We start from the raw sequence: 21,566 nt of genomic DNA, 5'->3' as shown, positions 1-21,566 counted from the left end.
TCTGCCTTGGGCATGGATGAAGGAATGTTTATCTACCTGCCAACTATTGATCATCCCTATATATTGGTCCTAGGCAGATTTTGCTTTGTGCTCAGATTCTGGGGAGCTATCTTGTACACGTGGAAGATCAAAAGATCTTGGAATATATTCCAAACTCCTCAGGAAATACCGCTGGGGAATACCCCATCTGCCTGTTTTACATCTCTGGTTCCAAGGCCATGGACTTGGTCCTGGCTTTTGAAGGTCTCTGGCCCAAACTTTGGGGTTGATCCTTCATTTGGACCTTCTGATCCTTGACTTTGTCTTTGACCCTGGATAGTGTCTTTCTGATCTCCTGGTTCCTTGATCTGTGGGCTTGGGATGGGAATTAATTTATTCCCAAAGGCTCTGAAGTTAGAAATCAAGAAAATATTTATAGGATTTTCCCTATAGGTGGGAAGAAAGTATTTAGGCAGTTTTAAAAAGCATGCTTAGCTTCCACTGGCATTTTTCCAGCAGGCTAGGATTAGCCCTGTTCAACCAGTGGGGAAGGGGAGGCAGACATGCAATGATTTTTTTAGACAAATTTCTCAGGTGTTGATCATGGACCCATTTTGAAGAACAACTGAGTTAAGGACTCTGAGCTGGTTCAGAGATTTGCCTACAGTTGCCCCAATTCTGTCATTCAGTAGAATAATGCTCCAATGGAAATCAAAACATCCTCTTATTTAGATTTTGTAATGCACCCTACTTCTGTTCTGATATGTGCAGAACAGTGGCCTGTGGGTTCCATTTTAGAAGACACGGTCCCTTCTTCAAGGCACTATGCTCTGCCAGTGAATTTCTATGACCTTCAATCACCTCAACCTTTTTCTTTTCCCTCTTCTTATCACCCTCTTACCCAAGTAAACATATATGCATACAAAGGAAGACCTCTGATCCCATTCCTTTTGCACCAAGGTCTGTTTTCCCCTTACAGAGTCACATTGTACAAAGCTTGTTTCCCTGACCTTGTGTAAGGATACATTGGCTTTCAGAGCAAGTGCTTCAGACAGCTGCTAACATGCTCTGGATGAACATATCATCATAGGGTTTCTCAGATTTGGGCAGGGTAGCCTGTATCCAATCAACCTACCTGAAGTATGCTTCTCTTTCTGTAGGCACAACTCCCTGTATAGACATACCCACAAGCCAACCCTTTGTTTTTCATAGAAAACAATCTAGTCTTCACCAGATAGTGTCAGGATATAATAAAGGGATGCTATCATACCACATTAGGCCTGCCAGCTTCTACTGTGCTATTGCTTTACCAGCTGCAGTGTGTTCTTGCATCATTACAGTCACCTAAATATAATTCCTGAAACCTGGAGTCATTTTCTTGTGGCTGAAGTTTACCACTTCCCTCCCTGGTGTTGTTGCAAGATCCCCATTCTAGAAGTCACAGGGTTAGCAATGATAGAACAAGGTGGCAGTCATCTGTATCCTCTGTAATGAAAGCAAAAATAATCTTCATGGGTGTTGGTATTTTGCAAGAAAATAAGAACATTACTAAATCTTTATGCTGTGCTAATGAACTCAACTGAACAGAAATTTTACAAAGATATTCGTAGCATAATCAAAATGAATTCAATTTCCTGAAACAGTAAATAGTTATTACCGAACTCACTGCCTAATCTTTTTTTCCCTCTCTCTCTTAGAATGGAATTCTTCCATTTAAAACACTTAAACTGTTAAATCCAAATAAAAATGGAAGGGCTATGACTCTGTAGGTTGCTGGCTTGGCAAAAATGCCTTTTGCTGGGGTCTCTTTGTTACGTTTGACGATTTGGCACTTTCCACAAGTTAAATGTCATGGTTTCATATACACAAAGTTGTATTTTTTAAATAGTTGTTCATGCCTCTCTAGCCATAGGCCTATCATTAGGGTATGTGCATTACATATAATATTAATAGTTCACTGTTCCCATCTGGCAGTTCAGTACCTTTAACTGTGCCAACAAACCACGCAAAACATCACAACCCATTGAGAGCCTACAAATAAAACTATGTGCCTTCTAAAACTCTGGGATAAAAAGCATGCTGCTTGAAGACAGCTTAATTTTTCCCATATTCCAATTCTACCAACACAATGTCTTCTAGAACAACTAGAATGCCATTCCTGAAGCCTTACATCACTTTCAGGTTTTTAAATGAGTAAAGTATTCCCGTGACCTTATTGAAAAGATTCATAGTCATGACTAGAAAAAGCCAGAAATGAAAAATGAAATGGTAGAGATATAAATTGTCAAACAGGCATTGCAACCAGACTCATCTATGAAACCACTACAATTATTCTTCCTTTTTATATTCCTCAAGAATAAACTCACAGGAAAAGGTTTCAATGTCTGTAACCTAATGCATGGGGTATGATGTTTATTTTAATAGCAAAATAATTATTATCTTCATAGGCTTTGATGATGTACATCATTCCTTATAAAAAGTTCAATGGTTATCAGTATAGCAGCATACATTTGGAGATTTTTTTCTTCTCTCTATTGTATTTCACTACCCTAACTCATATTTTATTATCCCCTTGGCCCACAGACAAATAGGATAAATAAAATAAAATTCAAGTTGGTTTCATAGACAGTAAACATGCCTTATGAAATTGAGACATACTGTTGGAAGCATAGTATGCTCATTAAGCATATATTTTACAAGAACTTCCTCTAAGACACTTTATTACAAAAACCATAATCTGGAATGATTCACTGTCTTTGGTTTTGGAATTCTGCATACTTTCATAAAATATTTACTTTTTTAAAAAAATAAAGTCCAAATTTATAGCTTCTGAACCACACGATTTAGGTAAAAGACAGCTTTTCAGTTGGAAAACCAGCCAAATGCCATTAATCCTTTATGTGATCATACAGAGAACAGAGGGAACAATGGAAAACCAGATTCCACTGATTCTGGGAAACATAGTCTTTTGTAAATTTTAGACATTCCTTCTTCAATTTTTGTTTTTCTAATTTAGGGGATGAAGTCCCTGAATGTTTGAGAGAGTTGTCCAAAGTATCAGGGAATCAGATAAGACTCCCAGTGTCCTAACAGCTAATCGAGCCCTAATGAGGCTCGCTCCTACACAGTGTGTCAGAGAGAACTCTAGGTCCCCTTTCTGGCCTCACTTGCACCAGCCTTTCAGAGCTGCCTACATCCAGGAAAGAATACCTTTCTTCTTACTATCAATATATTAGGCATGATGTTACACAAAACTATAGCTAGATGGGTGAATATAGGAATCAGATGTGTAAAAATCATGTCTAGAATCAACACCAGAGAGTCCCCTAAATTAAAGGTTCATAAAACTTATAACTACCTGGGAAGAGCATGTGCACTAACATAGTAGGGCCCACTAATTCTGAAAACCTCAAACTTTGACAGCTGGATGAAACTTGATCTACATGACATGCTGTCTCTTCCTCTTCTGGAAGGTAGTCTCTGATCTCACTATGAATTGCTAGATGTGATTAGTGTATGTCTAGCTGCAGGGAGCCCAGGATGGAATAATAGCCAAATGTCTCTTATATTCATTCACACATCTGGCCATGTTTTGCGTACGTACAGTTGAGCAACTAACTTTACCATATTGTATAGCTCAAGTGCTAGATCCTATAGGTAGTGACAGCCAGACAGACACTAAGAAGAGAATGAGCATTTACTCTGGTGACAGTAATGACCATGACATACACCCTCCTAGAGGATAACGTACTGTGGTCCTCTTCTCCTATCCCAAAGAAACATGTGTGTAAGGGTGGTGGGGAATGAATGAATATGAGGGTTTAATTTAGATAGATTAGAGAATTTTATACTAGATAATGTCTTGTTACATTGAATCATTCTATAATAAATGTAATAAACCTGAAAAAGGCTACCTTTGGTTGGTTTCCAGTGGAATGAATATGACATAGTTTTAGAATCCTGTAGCACTGATGTCTATTAATCCAGGGCTTCTCTGCCCTTGGGAATACCATTCTGCATGTATAAAACCTCTTACTTTATACAACCAATTTTGTTTCAGTACTTACAAAAACAAACACATTTTTGAAATGTATGTTGCGACGTGCATTTTTCACTTACCTTTTCCGCTGATTGAGCGGTGCCAAAAAAAATTGGGATGAAGGCAAGCCATACTATACATGTTGTGTACATAGTGAATCCAATGGGCTTGGCTTCATTAAAATTCTCGGGTACACCCCGAGTCTTGATGGCATACACAGTACATGTGACCATGAGAAGAATGCTATAGCCCAAGGAGCAAATGATTTGGAGATCTGTAATATCACATTTGAGAACTCCTCTGGCCTGCTCAGGGTTCATGGTTTTATGTTCATCATAGTCTATGATGATGTTGGGTGGGTCGACACCAAACCAAATGAAAACACCTAGAAGCTGAACTGATATTAAACTGGAAGTGATTGCCAGCTGTGATGTCGGGCTTATGAGTCTGGGAGCTGTCACTGATTTCTTGCCCTGCTCGAATATGCGATAAATCCGATTCGTTTTTGTCAAGAGGGCTGCGTAACTGATGCACATACCCAAGCCCAAGAAAACTCGCCGGAAAGAACACACTGCCACGTCAGGTTTGGCTATCATCAGGAAAGTGATGATGTAGCAGAGAAAAATGCCCGTTAAAAGGACGTAGCTGAGTTCCCGCCCGGATGCTCGGACGATGGGTGTGTCATTGTAGCGGATGAAGGTGGCCATGACAAAGATGGTGGCGATGATCCCCAGCATGGCCAGGAAGACAGGGATTACGGCCCAGGGCGAGTGCCACTCCAGTTTGATGATGGGGATATCCTGGCAGCCCGTTCGATTTTCATTGGGCCGCTGGTCGTAGGGGCAGTGCTGGCATGTCATCTCATCGAACTGGTACTGGTACCCGTCACACGGCTCGCAGGTCCAGCAGCAGGGAGTCCCCTTCTGCGTCTTCTTTCTTTGCCCGGGTTTGCACGGCAGTGTGCACACCGAGGCAGGGATCTCCCTGACTCCTTTTCCCCACTGCATGTCTTCTATCTGCAGCGTAAGAAATAAGAAGGTGAAACGGGCAGATTACTCAAGAGACAAGAAAAGAACCACCAAAAACAGTAATCACGGCAGCTAACATCTGAGGCTTGATGAGGTTAAACAGCTTATCCCCGGCCTATAAGCGCTACAACCATGGTTTGACCCCACTCCATTGATTCTAGAATTCTCACTCTTCACCCTTCCAGAATGTGTTCCAAACATGCCCGATCGTAAAAATGCCCTTAGATAATAACGAAAAATACAAATTCTCTATTCCACCCCTGACCTCCCGAATATGAATATCCTAAAAAAGAACCTTGAGGTCCGCATTTATAACAAATGCCCAGAGGATTCGTGTGCGCAGATAAATTGAGAAACACCGACCTGCACTCTACTGCCTCCCCCTGGATAATATGTGCAACTATCCCAAATCAAGTAAGAAAAGGATCACAACAAAAACAACTGTATCAATGTGAAATGCTACATTCATTTCCCTTGTTAGGTGCATTCATTTAAAAAAAATGTTTTTAAATTATTGTGGATGATATTGCAGTGCTGATCACCTTTCCTAAAATTCGGCAGGCATTACTGCCATTTTCATAGGGAATTTTTGAAGCAAAGTCAATCTATTCTATTACTTATCCCAGAGGAAGAGTGAGCAATATACATAACCTGAACTTTCGTACCCCCATAATAAGCTGAAATAAAAAAAAAGAGTGAGGCTCATTATCGAGGGCTTTAATTATATGAGGCCATATACTAAGAGTTCAGGAAGCATTTGGTAAGAAAATAATGTAGTCTGGAAACCTTTCAAGATCAGCCATCCACCTATTTGGAGATGAAATTTAGACTAAAGAACTATATCCTGGAGAGGGATGAAAGTGTATCTGCTTAATTAGAATACTGGTTTTCTGGAGGGGAACTTATAACCAGTAGTGTTCTAAAAAATAATGGTATTAGAAACAATGAAAAACATTACTACTGGGTTGAAATCTCAGTACAGTAGGCACCTCTCCTCCTGGCCAGCGTAGCATCTTCTCTTCCTCTTTGCTGGTATCAACTCCTGAGATTTCTTTTCTATGTGCTTTCTGTGGGATTGAACTTATACTGAAGCTCTGGGGTTGCACATATAACCCAGGGCTCAACAATGAGTGCACTGCAGTGGTTCTCAAACTTGAGCATTTATCAGAATCACTTGGAGGACTTATTATAACAGTTTTCTGGAGCCCTCTCCCAGATTTTCTGATTCACTGGATCTCAGATGGGGCCTGAACATATGCATTTCTAAGAAGATCCCAGGTGATGCTGCCAGGTATTGTCCAGGGACCATCTTTGTCAACCACTGATACATTCCAACCTCCTAGCCACAGAGATCGAGTCAGGGATGGGTTCATTTTGTCCCAGGTCATGGTGCTTAATTTCATGACTTTTACTGAGATTATACAGGATAAAAATAATCATTGGATTTGGAGGTTCCAGGATATAACACTGCTTGTGGCTAAAATAAGTAAAGAGAAAGAAGCCAACACAGAGGAAAGCAGGGTGTAGAGAGAATGATTACTGCTGAGTGTATTTGAGCTCCTGGATATAGCTATACCTGAAGCAGGAATTTCCATAGACTGTGCCATTCTGTAAGCTAGTAAATTCACCTATGATAAAATACTTTAAATTTCATTTTTGGCATTTGTAACCAAGAGTCTTGAGCAATATATGCACTAAATAAATAGTTTCAGTACCCATAATTTACAAAATACATACTAAGTCAGCAAATTATTTTATAGAATAGATTCCAATTAATAAATATAGCTGATTTTCCCTGTACCTAGTTAATTGAATTTTTAATACAATTAAATAAAAAAATAGATTGAAAGATACTGTAAAGTCTGAGACTTTTTAAGATGTATGCCTTTTAAGAAGTAAGAGGGAAAGACAACAATAATTTACTGCTGTTGGAATTTCAGTGTTGCATTAGTACACTGAATGCAATGCATAACAGGGAGTGATGTGCCCATCAGTACTTAAATGTGAACTACATTCAAAATCTGAATCAAATATAGCTAACTTGGAAAGAAAATGACTCAGGAGTTCAACTCCATAAAATGTCATAATCTTAATGATTGAATTTAAACTTACTAGAGAACCAAGAATCTTCAGATGATTCTAGTGTGAACTTATTTGCATAAGCACAAAACTCAAGTCAGTACTAACAAATCTAACTAAACATAAAACATAATCATTTCTTTCTCGACATTGTCATTTTTGAGGCAGTAAGTCACTAGAAGCCATCCCAAAGTCATAAGATTAAAGCAATAGTTTGTAATAAAAGAGAAAAAGATATGCATTAACTTTACAAATGTCAAATTTCAAGAAGTTGAAAACTAAAAAATTGCTATTATTAATACCAGTGCTTTCAAATGTCAAATTAAAAGGTCCTATTCATGGTTAATAGGAAAGATTAACAACAACAAAAAAAAGGTAAATAAATTTCATCAGCTAAACTTGAGATTGCCTGATTCCAACACTAGTAGATACTGATGTGCCATATGATTATACTTGATCTATGGGAACAAATGTAGGGCTCACACAAATATAAAAACAAATTTTATCATTACACATAATATTTTATAGCCAATTGCACATGTTGCCAAACTCACTATTCCCTTCCCCGTCCCCCGGAATAAAATAAAATGCCTAGCAATGCAGAACAGCTTTTTTTCTCAACTTATCCAAATATATACAAGAGCTGTAACCACAAACATTACATTGACTGATTACTTAATTTGTTTTCAATGTTCATTTAAAGTAGATTTCAACTCAATTTAATTGTATATATTAAATCCACAAAGTTGCCTCTTGCTCCAGATGAACAAAAGTCTAATTTACTTGCTTTGCCAACAAAAACATTATTGAAAATATAATCTGTGTCCCATGAAGGTACCAACTAGCCTTTGAAAGCTCCAGTAAGGTAGAATTTTATTAAAGTGATGCATATGATTTGTGCATATCTGTACCCATCCACACAGATACAGTGGCTTATTTTATAAGAAGAAACGATCAGCTGCAAATGCCCATGAGCATCTATTTAAAGGAAGATAATCATTTAGGGCTATGAAAAAAATCAAGTATAATGTCAGTTTACTTTGCCAGAAGGTTAGGAGGAATGCAAATTTCAAGTTTCTTCTGAACGCTGCAACAAAATTGTGTTTCATCGAACTGGAAAGCCAAATGTAAGGTTCAGAAAGATTAGGAAAAAGGTTGAAATATTTACCATCTTCTTCATTAGAAGATACAAGTTTATATCACCTGATAAGGACACATTTTCCTCCAGGACACCTAAAATTTGTGATTTTTTAATACCTGGTCTGCTCAGTAGTTGCTTCATGGGGAAGAACAGTTGAGATACTAGCTCTTGGCAAGAGAACAGAACTTTACATCTAATACCAACAATTTAACACCATACCTGCACAGAGATTACATGAATAAGGGGGATCAATGGTTTAGGAAGGAGAAAATTATGCAGTTCTGGTCAGAGAAAGCAATAATAAGCCTGTTGTGGAGTCCTAGAAAAGTTTTCTTCATTCTTAAAAAAGAGACACACACAAAAAGGGATATGCTATCATTAACCTAAAAAAAACAAAACTCAGAGAGAGAGCCTCTCTAGAACAAAAGAGTTTAACTGGGAATAGCAAAGGGTTGCAACCCAGGGTGTGCATCCTGTGAAAATCACAGGCACACAGAAGAGGAAAATTGGGACAAAGAAAAGACAAGAATTCTATGCAAACTATTAATACTTTGAAACAAAGCTTATTATTCTCAGGAACTCACTGCAGTAGTTGACACTAGTTCATTGGGGGTTATAGCCATTGGTAGGCAACTGTTCTGGTCCCAGGGTCTTATCTGAAATACTGAAGGCTAGAGAGGAAATCCTGTGATAAGCTCTCTTTGCTCTCTTTACAAGGTATAAGCAAGACACTCAGGTATTTCAAGGATGCAAGTGTGACAGCTTCTTTATGGCCCTCCCCAACTCCAATTTGACTAGGGTTTTAACATGTGACTCCATTTTGTATTGTCAACTTCCACACTGTCCTCAGCCTTTGAACTCTGGTGCAAATATGATGCTTAGAGCTACAGCAGCCATCTTTCAATCAAAAAAAAAAAAAAAAAAGCCTAAAAAAACATATGCTGAGGATGGAAAAAAAAAAGACAATTAAAAAGAATTTGTATCTTTGATGGCATAATTGTGTCACCAAATTAACTAACACTGCTATTGCTCTACCAGGAATTTTAAACATGAAATGATAAACTTTCCTTAACGGCTAACCATCGTTTCATGAGCAGTCTACCAACTGCCAGCAAGCATTCTAACTAATACAGTCTTCCTTGCTTCTGCAGTTGGTACATGCAGACCTTGTGAGTCTGTTGGACTCATGGATAGTAAGTAATTCCAGAAGGAAAGGGATGTTTAGAATCACATGTGATCAGAAACACTTGTCTTTGTCTCCTGAGAATGCTCAGAAAAAAAATGGGTGGCAAAGCCCTGGATTCAGAAAATCAGCTTTGACCCCATTGCTTCTGACTGTGACAAACATAGTGACAAAGCACCTACCAGTTAAGGTTCTCTAGCACACATCTGGGGGGAAAGCTTAAAAATTGGGGTCTGGCTCTAGTACAAGGATAGCTACTCTGTACGGAATGTCCAGACCTTATAATCACTGGAATTTTAAAATAAAACCAAATTAGCTACTGTCTTACTGCCAAACACAAAAATCAAACAGAGAATTTTTATAAACACTGTTTGGTATATCCATTTTTATCTAGAAGAGATCTGTTCCTTTCCCCACGCAGACACTTTCCATCTAAAAGAAAATTTTCTTGCTCCAGGGATATTTTTGTTGGTGAAATTCCATTTGCATATTCCCAAAGCTTACTCTGTAGACCAAGTTGGCTGAAGTTTTTACTGCATAATTCTTTGCAATATTATTTTTGCTTATTAGAACCTTAATAGAATGAGGGAATTTAAAAAGAGCTTTCTTATTAAAATGCCATTTGTTCATTAAAATACATTTGTCCTGTCTTATTTATGGGAGAAGAAAAAAACATTTTAGGAAAAATGCACAGGAATATTGAATTTTTAATACCAAGAGCAAGCCAGATTTCAGTTCTGGTGAGGAATGGAGGGACTAGCAAGAGCTTGACCAAGAATCTGCAGCACCTTGACATCTTGTTTCACTCAGCCCCTATTTTTAAATAGTAGACAGCATGACTAGACTGTGAACAGAATTTAGGGACTCTATATTACAGTAAAAATACTCACTAATTCAGATTCTACTTACTCAAAATTTGTAACTATAGCAATCATCCTTTTTTTTTTTTTTTAATGTATTCCAGGAAGAAAGTGTTGTATACAGTATTATCAGGATTTTTTTTTTTTTTTTTTTTAACTGCAGTAGACCCTGGTCACTCATGGAAGGATTCAGAACTTCATCTCTCTGCAAAGCCCCTGAGGGTCCAAGATGCCTAAGACTTCCCTAAGGTTTCTGAGACTTGGCTTTGAATTAAGCCAGTGGTTCCAAATTTGCTTGCACATTTGAATACCTTGGGATCTTCTAAAAATCCCAAAGCCTGGATCAATTAAATCACAATGTCCAGAGGGTAGGAAATAGGCATTGGTATGTTTTAAATTTCCCCAGGTGATTTCAGTATGTGGCAAATTTGGTAATCACTGAGCTAAGCTCCCCAAAGGGCTGGGATGCAGAGGAAAATCTTCATGCTGTTCAGTGAACCTAGGTGACTACAAAAGTACTTCTCTGGTCTTCTACTCTTGATTTGGTGATGCCCTATCTCTCCTTGAAAGTCTGAATGGGTCACCTAAAATGCTTACTTATACTCTATCTTGATTTAATGGGAACATAGAATGTTGTGGTGGAATTATAAATTTGCACAGTCAGGAAGGTCTCTGGACTTAAGTTTCATAATGTCATCAGTCAAACAACTTAAAATGCCTACAAAAGCTGGGCACATAAAGTAAACAAATGAAGTGGTTGGGTGTAAGGAACATTTCTTCCCCACAAAACAACCAAGTCTAAAGAAACAGAGGTTTGCTAAATTATACATAAAGAACAGATTTCATTATAATTGTGCCTAAATGATCTGCATTTACTGTGTCAATGCTTGCATTTCCCAAAAGAACACGAGACAATGGGATGGGTTCTTAGTTTAAATTTCAAAGCTCCCAGACTAATTGAACAGTCTGTCCCAAAAGTAAATGTAGGTCTCTCTTTCTTTATGAAACCTTTCTATACCTCTAACTAAAAGAGGCCAACTTTACTTGATTTCAGAAATTCTTTTATATTTTTTTCAGAAGAATCAAGACAGCCTTACATAGAATCTGTAGGATTTTTTTTTCAGTTTTTTACAACTTCAATGCCTTTTAAAAAATGCCATATACTCAGATGGCCAAACAACGTGCATCTGCTGACAACCATTAGCTATCTCTTTCTCAAACAATTCTGCCACTAGAGGAGCCATCTCCTTATAAACACTTTATATGCTAACTACAAATGATGTCCTATTTCTTCCCCCTCTGGGGACACAGTTTCCTAAAAGATGTACCTAAGATAGGTATTTGGTCTGTTCTAATTATTAAATATATTTTAAAACAGTTTCTTTTAAAGCCTGGATTTAAGAATAATGTATAACGTAAACATAATTCACACAGACTCCTCAAAACTACCTCAAATTAAATTTGTGCAGAACTGGACTCATGATCTGCCCCAGAGGCTGGCTAACTATGGGCTGTGGGTCAAAACCTACCCATTGCATGTTTTGGAATAAAGTTTTATTGAAACATCTCCACACTCATTCATTTACACATCATCTACGGCCCCTTGTGGGCTACAACAATGGTAGAATTGAGTAGTTGGGAGCGAGTGGCCAGAAAAGCCTAAAATATTCACTGACCCTGTACAGGAAACAAGCAGCTGACTCAGATCCAAAGAAAACAGAAATCAAATCCCTCATGCAGGCAGCCTTGTCCATCCATAAGCCAGAAGTTAGGTGTCATCTTTGAACTCTCCCTTTCCCTTGGCACCCCATATTTAAATAACCAACACCTTAATGTCAGTTTTATGTCTTTTAGTCACTTGGATTAATTATTTTATCAAAAAAATTATTAATATATATTAAGTACTTACTGGGTGCTGGACCCTGTTTTAGTTGCTGGGAACAAATCAGAGAAAAATTAGTTCCTTAGAGAGTTGAATCCTCTTTGCTCTTCTTTGCCATCACGCCCTTTCAGCAAAGCTCTCTGTCCAGTTTCTTCACCTCCCTTCCTCCTGGCCTCCTCCTAAGCCCATTATGCACAACAACCAGAATGATCCTTTTAACGTGCAGGTCTAATTGTGTCACCCTTTTGCTTAATCTCCAATGAGTTCTCATTTCCCTGAAACCTCCTACGTGAGACTGCATGATCTGGCAGGGACACCCATGCGCTGGCTTCACTCTCCTGGCTGTCTCTGAGTTCTATGAAATTCCTGCCACACAGTGGCTTTTGCTGTAATATGTTGCTCACCAACCCTTCAGCTCACCAGACTTTTTGCTCAGGAAGTCCCTACACACATTGGGTTGGTTCCCCTTTTTAGAAGCACATAGAGATCCCTCCTCAAAGCACTTAACAGAATTTGTAATTATGCAAATGTATCACTTGATCAAAATCCATCTGCCAGTTAATGTGTAAGCTCCATGAGATCCCAGCCTCCAACCACTTCATCCACTATTGGAAACTCAGTGTCTGGGAGGGGACTCAGCAGCACTGTTGATTGAACGGATAAATGAGGTTGTGAAGGAAAGAACAGACTGACCACTCCTTTAGAAGTGACCTTTTCCCCCAGTCAAAATTTGAGTTTAACTGTAATTAGAAGTGCTGAAAGGATCCATAATTACATACGTGTGTCTCATCTGTCTTCTGGTCACTTAATGCGCATCTATCTATAGAGTGAATGTTTGTAGTTGAAATGTCCTTGGCATTTTCTTAAGGGAAGAAAAGAAGTTAAATATGGAGCACTCAATTGCTAAGTGGAGGAAAAATGAACACAATTAGCAGCATATTATGGAGCAGGACAAACACAAGTCATGTGCAATCTTCAACCAAGGACAGAGCTTGGTTTCAATAGGTCCCTGACTGTTCTCTGAACACTCTCTCTCCTTTGGTAAGCTTAGCTATAGCTCAAAATAGAAAGAGCATGAGCTAGGAAGTTAGACTGTCCTGGGTTCAAAGACTGGCTCCGTCACCTCCAGACAGAATGACCATAGGCAAGTTAGACAATACGGAGCCTCAGTTTCCTGATCTTAGTAGTTAAGAAGATTAAATAATAATAATGAAAAGAAGACAAAATAATAATTATGAGTAAGGAACCAGCATGGTGCCTGAGACATACCAGCTACCTAAATAATTATTAAGTTTTGTTAGACTATTTTTGGCTTCAATGATCAACTTAATTCATGCAAAGAACTTTAAGATGAAAGTTCCCAGTCCTCCCCTCTCTTTTGAGCTCTAATTCTCCAGTCAAATATCACCAGGATTTAATGTCAGAGTGTCGTTTCAGACTCTGCACATCTAAACACATCTTCCTTTACTTTCTCTAGATCTTTCCGCACACCCTCCAACCTGTCTTGGTGGACCAGAGTAGTTAATAACACGAGTGTTGGAATCAGATGGACATAGGTTCAAATCCTAGCAGGGTAACCTCGGCCAACGTATTTAAACTCGCTGAACCTCTTTTTTATTTTTGTTTTCATCTATGAAATGGAGATAGTAATGATTACCTCCTAGACTTATTGAGAAAATAAATATATGGAAGCATATTGTCCGACACACAGTAAAATCTTAATGAAGTTTGTCTACTGAAATTATCCTTAGTGGCAGTACAGTCATCTTTGACTTTCTTCTATACCTTGCTCCCCTCAAAAAGTAACGATCACAACGTTTGTTTCAGTTTTCCTCCATAAACCCATTTCCAATGCCATCAGTCTACTAAAGTCATCATTACTGTGTTCTCCTAACTGCTCTGATTTGGGGCCTTCCCTGTCTTGTTTCTTATTTCTTTACTCTGCTTTATTTCTCTCCATAGCAATGACTATCTGGAATCAAATATCTGGGCCTTTACTTCTGTGTCCATCTCCCTTCACCTGGACATAGTCCTGGAGGCCAAAGCCCATGCCTGTGTTGTTTCCTGATGTTCATCTGTGCCTAAGAACAGCGGCTCACAGTGACTGTCTGAAACTGCCAGAATGCCTCCTTCGAAGGAAACTGTGAGTTCTGCTGCACCCTTGATTAAAATCTTTGATGAGTGTCCAGTGCCCACCTGTGACAGCGCAGACATCCCACTTTAGTACACAGTCACTGCACACAGTAGACCCTGACCCCCCTGTAGACTCTTCAGCCTCCACCCCCATTACCCTTCCAGCCAAGGGCACATTTATTCTTTCAGCTCTAATTCTTTTTTCCCAGTTCTTTAGCAGCTAGCTTAAATGTTTCAAATCTTCCCTGATGCCTCTCCTTTGTTTGAAATCTCTTAGCATTTTATATGTTACTCTCCTCCCCGCTCTACTTATACTTTGAAAACTGGAATCATTATCTTTTTTTTTTTTTTTTTTTTAATCCCCTACAGAGCTGAAAAGGAGACATGGAACGTGGGGCAGATTCTATCCCAAGACAGAACTTTCAGAATTAGGATGAAAAGGATAAATCCATAGGGGAGAAAATGTCTTATTTTATGCCCTTGAACACTCCTTATTCTTCCTTTGAGTTCAAAACCCTTCTGAATCTGACTTGCTTTAAATATGACAAACTATACAAGCAAGAACAATAGAAGTCCTCACATCACTGATACTAAATCTTCTTTTCTAACCAGCTCTGCCATTCATCTTCGGTTTTCACACCCAAGACAACTTGCAAATTGCTTTTCATCCACTCACCTGGGGTGAGTCATGCTCTCTGCCAGGTAAGAGGAGAAGAATGCTGATCAGTCAGTTTACTAAGACAAAAGGGCTTTTGACTTTTTTTCTATTTTTCCTCCCTCCTTTCCATTTTTCTAAGCCTCTGAATCTCTTGCTTCCCTTTTTTGATCTAGAAGATAGAAACTATTTTTATACAGATTATTTAGGGTAGTTATCTCACATTTTGTTCTACTGAATACTAGCCCTGCAACACACTCTTTTGAGAAAAAGAAAACACTCTATCTGAGATAGACATGTCAGGGAGCTGTGATGCATCTTAGCTTATTAAAGACCTTGAGCGATTTTGCTATTAAGAAAAGACTAGGCCTCCTTGATTTAATCCAGCACTTTTTAATTCATTTGAGTATAGAACAAACTATGCTTTCTCTTCCTGTAAAATTTATTATCTCAGCATCCTGCAGAATCTATATTCCTTCCCTAACACACTGTGGAAAACAGTGATACTGCTTAACTAATACTTTGGGATTCTAGTATCAACTTTAGGCTCTTTTCCCTTCTTGGGCTCTTATACCCTGCGGAATCATGGAAAAAGTCAGAGAACAGAAATTGGGTTATCAACCCTCTCAATAATAGCTGGATCATCTTGGGCAAGACTTAAATTCTGTGAAGTTAATTTCCTCACCAGTAAAACTGAATTATAGGAAAATCAAATATACAATTATATAATTATATATATGACTGTTTTAGAACAGTGAATAGTCAATTAAAATTAATATTTTTATTTCTTCCTTTTATTATAAGAGGAAGAATAAACTATTATTTCACGTGGGTTTTAGCTTTTTCTCACCCACTGCTTCTATACGTTTTTCACACAGCTCCTGACGACCGGCACACCCTTCCCGACCCAGGTTAGCAAGATTGAGCCAAATTTTCCTCCCGATGAACACTTGGCAAGCCAAACTAAACAGTCATCTTATAGGAAAATGGTTTAGTTCCCCCTACAACTGAACGTAAGAAAAAGTATTGTTTTATAGCATGTGCCTTTCAATGATGAATTGGACAATCAGTTCTTCAACAAATAATGCAAGGAGAAAACTCAAATAGTTAAAATTTCAGGCTCAGGTGACAGCTCAGGGGATGTGGCAGTGACATATTTGGATAAGAGGGCTTTTGGCATCTCTCATATCACATATAAATAAGTAGCCACCCCCTGCCACTGAATCCTGCCCCATGCCTCGTGGGGTTTTGCAGAAGGCTGTTGAGTTGTATATATGTTGATGTTGATGTCTATTTCCACGTAAGTATATTAAAAAATCCAGTTAGACTATTTAAGAAATGGAATCTATCATCTTACACGTGTATAAGTCCACAAAGCTCAGAGAGAAGTGGCCTCTCAACTAAATATGCATATTTGCTTATTTTCACATTGAGAAGTTAGGTCAACTATGAGAAAGTGAGACAAGTGAAGTGTTTATTTGATTCACCTAATCTTTACAGGACTGCTGGAGGACCAAAGGGATATGAAAAGTACTTTTTTTCATTAAAAAAATGCATACAGTACTATGGGGACTGTGATGTCCTCGAAGGATCTTCCAAACCAACATTCTGAAGTACACGAGTGCTCCTTATACCAGTCTTCTAACTTCATCTTGCATTTTTCCTGTCTCATAATTCAAGGGACATTCTCTGAGCAGCTTGTGTTCCATGCGCTACATTAAACAATGAAAATACAGATAGAAGAAACATCTATTTCCTTCCCCTTGATAGGATCTTGGTGTCATGATAGACATTTTCATGTAAATCTCACTAAATTCACTATAATTCAAGATGTAATTGTGACCCACTTGGTCCTTAAGACTCCTTTTCTAGAATATTGGAGTGGAGTCCCTGAGGATAGATACGAGTTCTTTAGTGAAACAAGATGACAAAAAGGCATTCAGGAAGGGCGAGTAGCTTGAGCAAATGCAAGAAAGTATAAAAGCACCAGATTCACATATTGGGGACATGGATGAAGGTCCAAAGTAGTTTCAGTTGACCTGAAATATAGACTACAAGCAAAGAAGGCAGAAAGACGGTAATATTGGAGATCCAGACACAGGCAGGCAGCAGATCATAGAAAAACAATTTGCTTATCATTCATTCAGCAACTGTTTACCAGCCATGCAGTATGTACCGTGTGATATCCATTAGGTTAGAACTGCTGAACAAGTTGCATACGACTGCTGACCACAAGGAGCTTAGAGTAGCAAAGACAGTCAAGGCAGCAATACAATAGATTAATAAAACGTGTATTATAACAAGTGTTAAGCAGGAAATAAATAATGTTCTAATAGAAAGAATAATATGAAGGGAATTCCTGTAGATAGAAGATTTGGAGGTACAAAAGGTGATTTCTAAGCTGTGACCTAAAAGGTGACGAAACAAGCTTGGGAAGTAACAGGACATGTGTAAAAGCCTAGAGGCAGGACAGTCTCCCTATATTAGAACAGTGCTTCTCAAACTTGAATGTGCAAACAAATCCCCTGCCACTCTTATTAACATGCAGATTTGGATTCAGTGGGCCTGGGGTGGGCTTGAGATTCTGCATTTTTAACAAGCTCCCAAGCAATGTTGCCGGTGGTCTGGGGACAAACATTAATAGCAAGATGTTAGAAGAACAAAAGTCGGAGAGTAAGGCCAGAGCTTAGTGGTAAGGACAATAACACTCTACGTGAGAGTGCAGAGGGAGAGAGAGGTGAGCTCAGGACAGTCACATGTGCCATTGGGAAGCAGATGGCTGGCGGCAGCCTTGCAATTCATTCTCCTCCTTTATGAAGGGAAGGGAGGATATGGGAGCATCCTCCAGTAAGAGGAAAGGTTGCTTGGTCAAATTTCCTTTTTTGTATGTTAGATGCATACAATACTTACAGACCTAACTTAGTATCCTGGGTGGAAGGGTGATCTGAGGGAAAGAAAGGACCTGGGAATGTTAGGGTCCTTCCATACCTCTCCCTACGTAGCCTGTATCTCACAATTATTTGTAACTTTGGAATTAAGGGTAAAGCCTAATAGTGGGAGTTATAGATTCAATTTGTCCTCCCAAAAGTCATGTGTTAAAATCCTAACCCCCAATATAACTGTGCTTGGAGACAGGCAAAAAGGAAGGTTAAATGAAGTCGTAAGGGTGGGGCCCTAATCCAATAGGACAGGTGTTTTTGTAAGAAGAGGAAGCGGCTGGAGGTGGCTGTCTGCAGCCCAGAAGAGAGCCCTCACCAGAAACCAACACTGAAGGCACCTCAGTCTAGGACATCTAGCCTCCAGAACTGAGGGAAAATAAATTTCTGCTGTTTAAGTCATCCAGTCTGTGGTATGCTGTTAAGGCACCCCTAGCAGACCAATATATAGGTAAGATCACTGCTGATTTGTGCAAATCAGATTTGTGTTCACTCACCTTTGCAGCAGAGTTGAGAAATAAGCCTGTGGAGTAAATGATGGCTTAAAGCAGCGGCCCTCTGCCCAGGATATGTATGGAGACTGTGAAACATATGTATGCCCAGGTACCCCAAGAGGGATTCTAATTTAATTGGTCAGGGATGGGGCCTGGACATTGGTATGTTTTCAAAATGTTCCATTGGATTCCCATGTTCATCCCGAGATGAGAATGGTGGGTTAAACTATGCTTTTAAAGATACTTCTGGATGCCCTGGAGGCAGCAGCATTAGGTAATGTTTTGTAAATAAACATGGGGAACACATTTCAGTTTTGCCCCTTCTCCAGACCTGACAGGTGATAAACAGGAAGCAAAGTTTCCCTTCTCTTCAATCTCAACGTGTTCACACTTCTGCAACATCTGACTTTATGTTGGATGAGAAGCCAAGCAGCTCTCTAGGGGGCACATATCCTCCTGACGACCCTAGCAGTAGGCCTTCTGCAAATTGCTCATTTTAATGAAATACGTAACTGTTAACATAAACGCATTATTGAAATACACTTTCCAATCTTTCTTGCCAACCGGTACATTTCTATAATAAGCCATTTTTCAGAGTTCAATTATTTTCTTATGTTTGATTAAACAAAATCAGCACCAAAATAATTCTATTAGGGTTAATTGACATCTTCTCACAGGAAAATTAACCACTTTGCTGGTCATGCTTTTAATAACAAGCTTCCCAGATTTCAATGGCCATATTTGAACACAATTCTTGAGAACTGCTTTGAAGATTGAATACAACCATACAGATTGCTTTTATAAAACAGTTACCATGTCAACAGTTCAAATAATTATTCAGCCTTATAGATAGTGCTACAATATTCATAAGACTTGGCAGCTAGGATTTAACTATTAAAGACTTGTAATTAGTTTTTTAATCCAGAGCTTGGAAATGATAATAGTTTAATGTCTATGTCAATAAAATTTAGGCAATACTATCCACTGAGATAATATGAACCCCTAATTCTCTTATTAAATATATGAGACAAGAATGAAATTAGCTTGGGTCTAGGTCAGATACATAAACATTCTTGGCATGATAATGGAATATTATTTATTATTATTATCATCATTATTATTGTTATTTTGTTCCCTTCCCTCCCACCAGGATAAATTTGCTAAACTTGCAAAATTCTTCTATGGCTTAGAAGCAGTATATCAATGCTACCAGCCTTTCCTTTCTTTCCTTGTTTGAATAACAGGTTAGTATTTTTACTTGGAAAACTTCTTCAGAACTAAAACTTGGCCAGAAAATTTTATCTCACCACCACCTATCAAAAAACATCTTTTACTTTTCAATAATACAGTTATTAATATTGAATGCCTACTCTATGCCAGGTATTAAATGTATACTATCTCTTTAATGAGGATATATTATATAATATATATATATATATATATGTATGTATTATGTCCCATTAAAAGCCATGTGAGGTAAAAATTGTTCTCTGAACTCTGTGGATAAGGAAGCCCAGGCTCAAGCATTAAGTACCTGAGCCCATTATCTGTCTATTTACATGTTGGTGCCTTTCATGCCACAAAAACAATGGACTTTAAAAACATATTGAGTTATACATTTCTTAAACTTTCCAAAGGTGCATAATCGTATTCCATGAAAAGTTAGCCTCCGTTCCATCCCTGCAAACAAGTTGTGTGAAAGCAAACACTGTTGCTAGTTTCTTGTGTATGTTTTAATGTATTCGTAAAAAAAAAAAAAAAAACATCTTCACTCACTGCATTGCTTAGGTTAATTTTAATGTCTCCCCCCGACCCACAATCCCACCAAGAGAGACAGAAACGAAAAATAAATAAATAAATAAATAAAAGTGCTCCAAGGGGTTCAAAACATCAATCATTAAATATTGATCCTGTGTATTTCTAAAGGTCGCTCCCCTCCTTGCTCAACTCTAAGGCTCTCTGGGGTTATGCTCAGAGATAAAAAGAGCCGCCTTATTTGAAAATGGCTGGTTTAAAGGAACAAAAAGGAGATTTTTACATATTCATGCCTACATTCAGAATTATTTTTTATAATACTAGTTATACATTATTTGAAGATTGTTAATGAGCTTAAGATTTTACTGTTGCCAGTACATTTCCTTTGATTTTCAGTTACTGTTTTCATGGGCAAACTTAAGTTTCTAAAGACAGCAAAGAGTTCTAGTAGTTCTAGCATGGCCTCACTTAGCTTGTTTCTTCTCCCTGCTTTCCTTCCATCTCTGTTTGATGAGTCTGTCCCTCCCACAGGGCCCCTTAACCCTGGCTCCAGTGGAAGCCACAAAGTAATCCCAAACCACCTCTAAAGACCCAGGGCATCTTGTTTGAACCTCCACTGCGGAACTGTAACCAGCGTCTTCGTAAGGGATCGCTGTAAACTCCCTGGGCGAGGCAGGACTCCCATAAAATCCTCACAAAACCGACATAAAGTAGGTAACAGAGGAAAGTCTGCAGTAGGTTTTAGTTTCATACAAACCTGTGATGAAACATATATTCTCCTTATCATGAATCGTGTATTCTTAGGCCAGTCACTGAATCTTTCAGAACCTTTTTTGGATTCTACCCATGAGGACAGTATCTGCTGGGAGATTTACCAGAAGGATGAGAACCCAGATAAATTAAAAGCACTCAGATCTTAGGAGGTGAAGAATACACTGTTATTTATTTTCTTTTTCTTCCTTCCCCAGTATATGTCTTTTGACTTGACAAATATTGCTGTCTTAATTTTAAAATAATATTAATTTCAAAATATATTCACGCTGCAAAGCTGTCTCGTGAAGTTTCTTCCCAGGCCGGCGCTAGCTCCGTGAATGGCACATGCGCACTTGAGAAAATCAGAACCTGACTCTCTCTCGCCACTTCCTCTTCCCGCCTTCCATGTCCAAGCTGTCACCAAGCCCTGTCAGTTTCATCCTCTAAGTGCTCAGCATGGACACCCACACTGCTCCTGCCCCACCTTTACCCTCCAGAGACTGAGCTCTGGGCATCTGGCACGTAGCCCCGACTCTTAGAAGTCTCTTTGCAGAGGTCCGCGCGCACCCGCTCGAATGCACCCTCCAGACATACGATCTTTACAAAGGGCAGAGCTAATCTGGTCGCAGCAACCCCATTCTCTTCTGCT

The 21,566-nt window shown here is 38.7% G+C and overlaps 1 protein-coding gene across 2 annotated transcripts in view; it reads right to left on the bottom strand.

The window, feature by feature from the left end:
• The window catches only part of GRM7 (glutamate metabotropic receptor 7), an 856,215-nt gene that overhangs the window by 166,925 nt on the left and 667,724 nt on the right, over positions 1–21,566 (bottom strand). For both annotated transcript variants that reach the window (XM_069473843.1, XM_069473844.1), the window contains exon 8: positions 4,099–5,034. In XM_069473843.1, coding sequence (XP_069329944.1) covers positions 4,099–5,034 — 936 coding nt within the window. The remainder of the gene's footprint in view (positions 1–4,098; positions 5,035–21,566) is intronic.

Source organism: Eulemur rufifrons, chromosome 7 (assembly GCF_041146395.1).
Source record: "Eulemur rufifrons isolate Redbay chromosome 7, OSU_ERuf_1, whole genome shotgun sequence".
NCBI lineage: Eukaryota > Metazoa > Chordata > Mammalia > Primates > Lemuridae > Eulemur > Eulemur rufifrons.
This window is presented reverse-complemented; position numbering and strand designations above follow the sequence as displayed.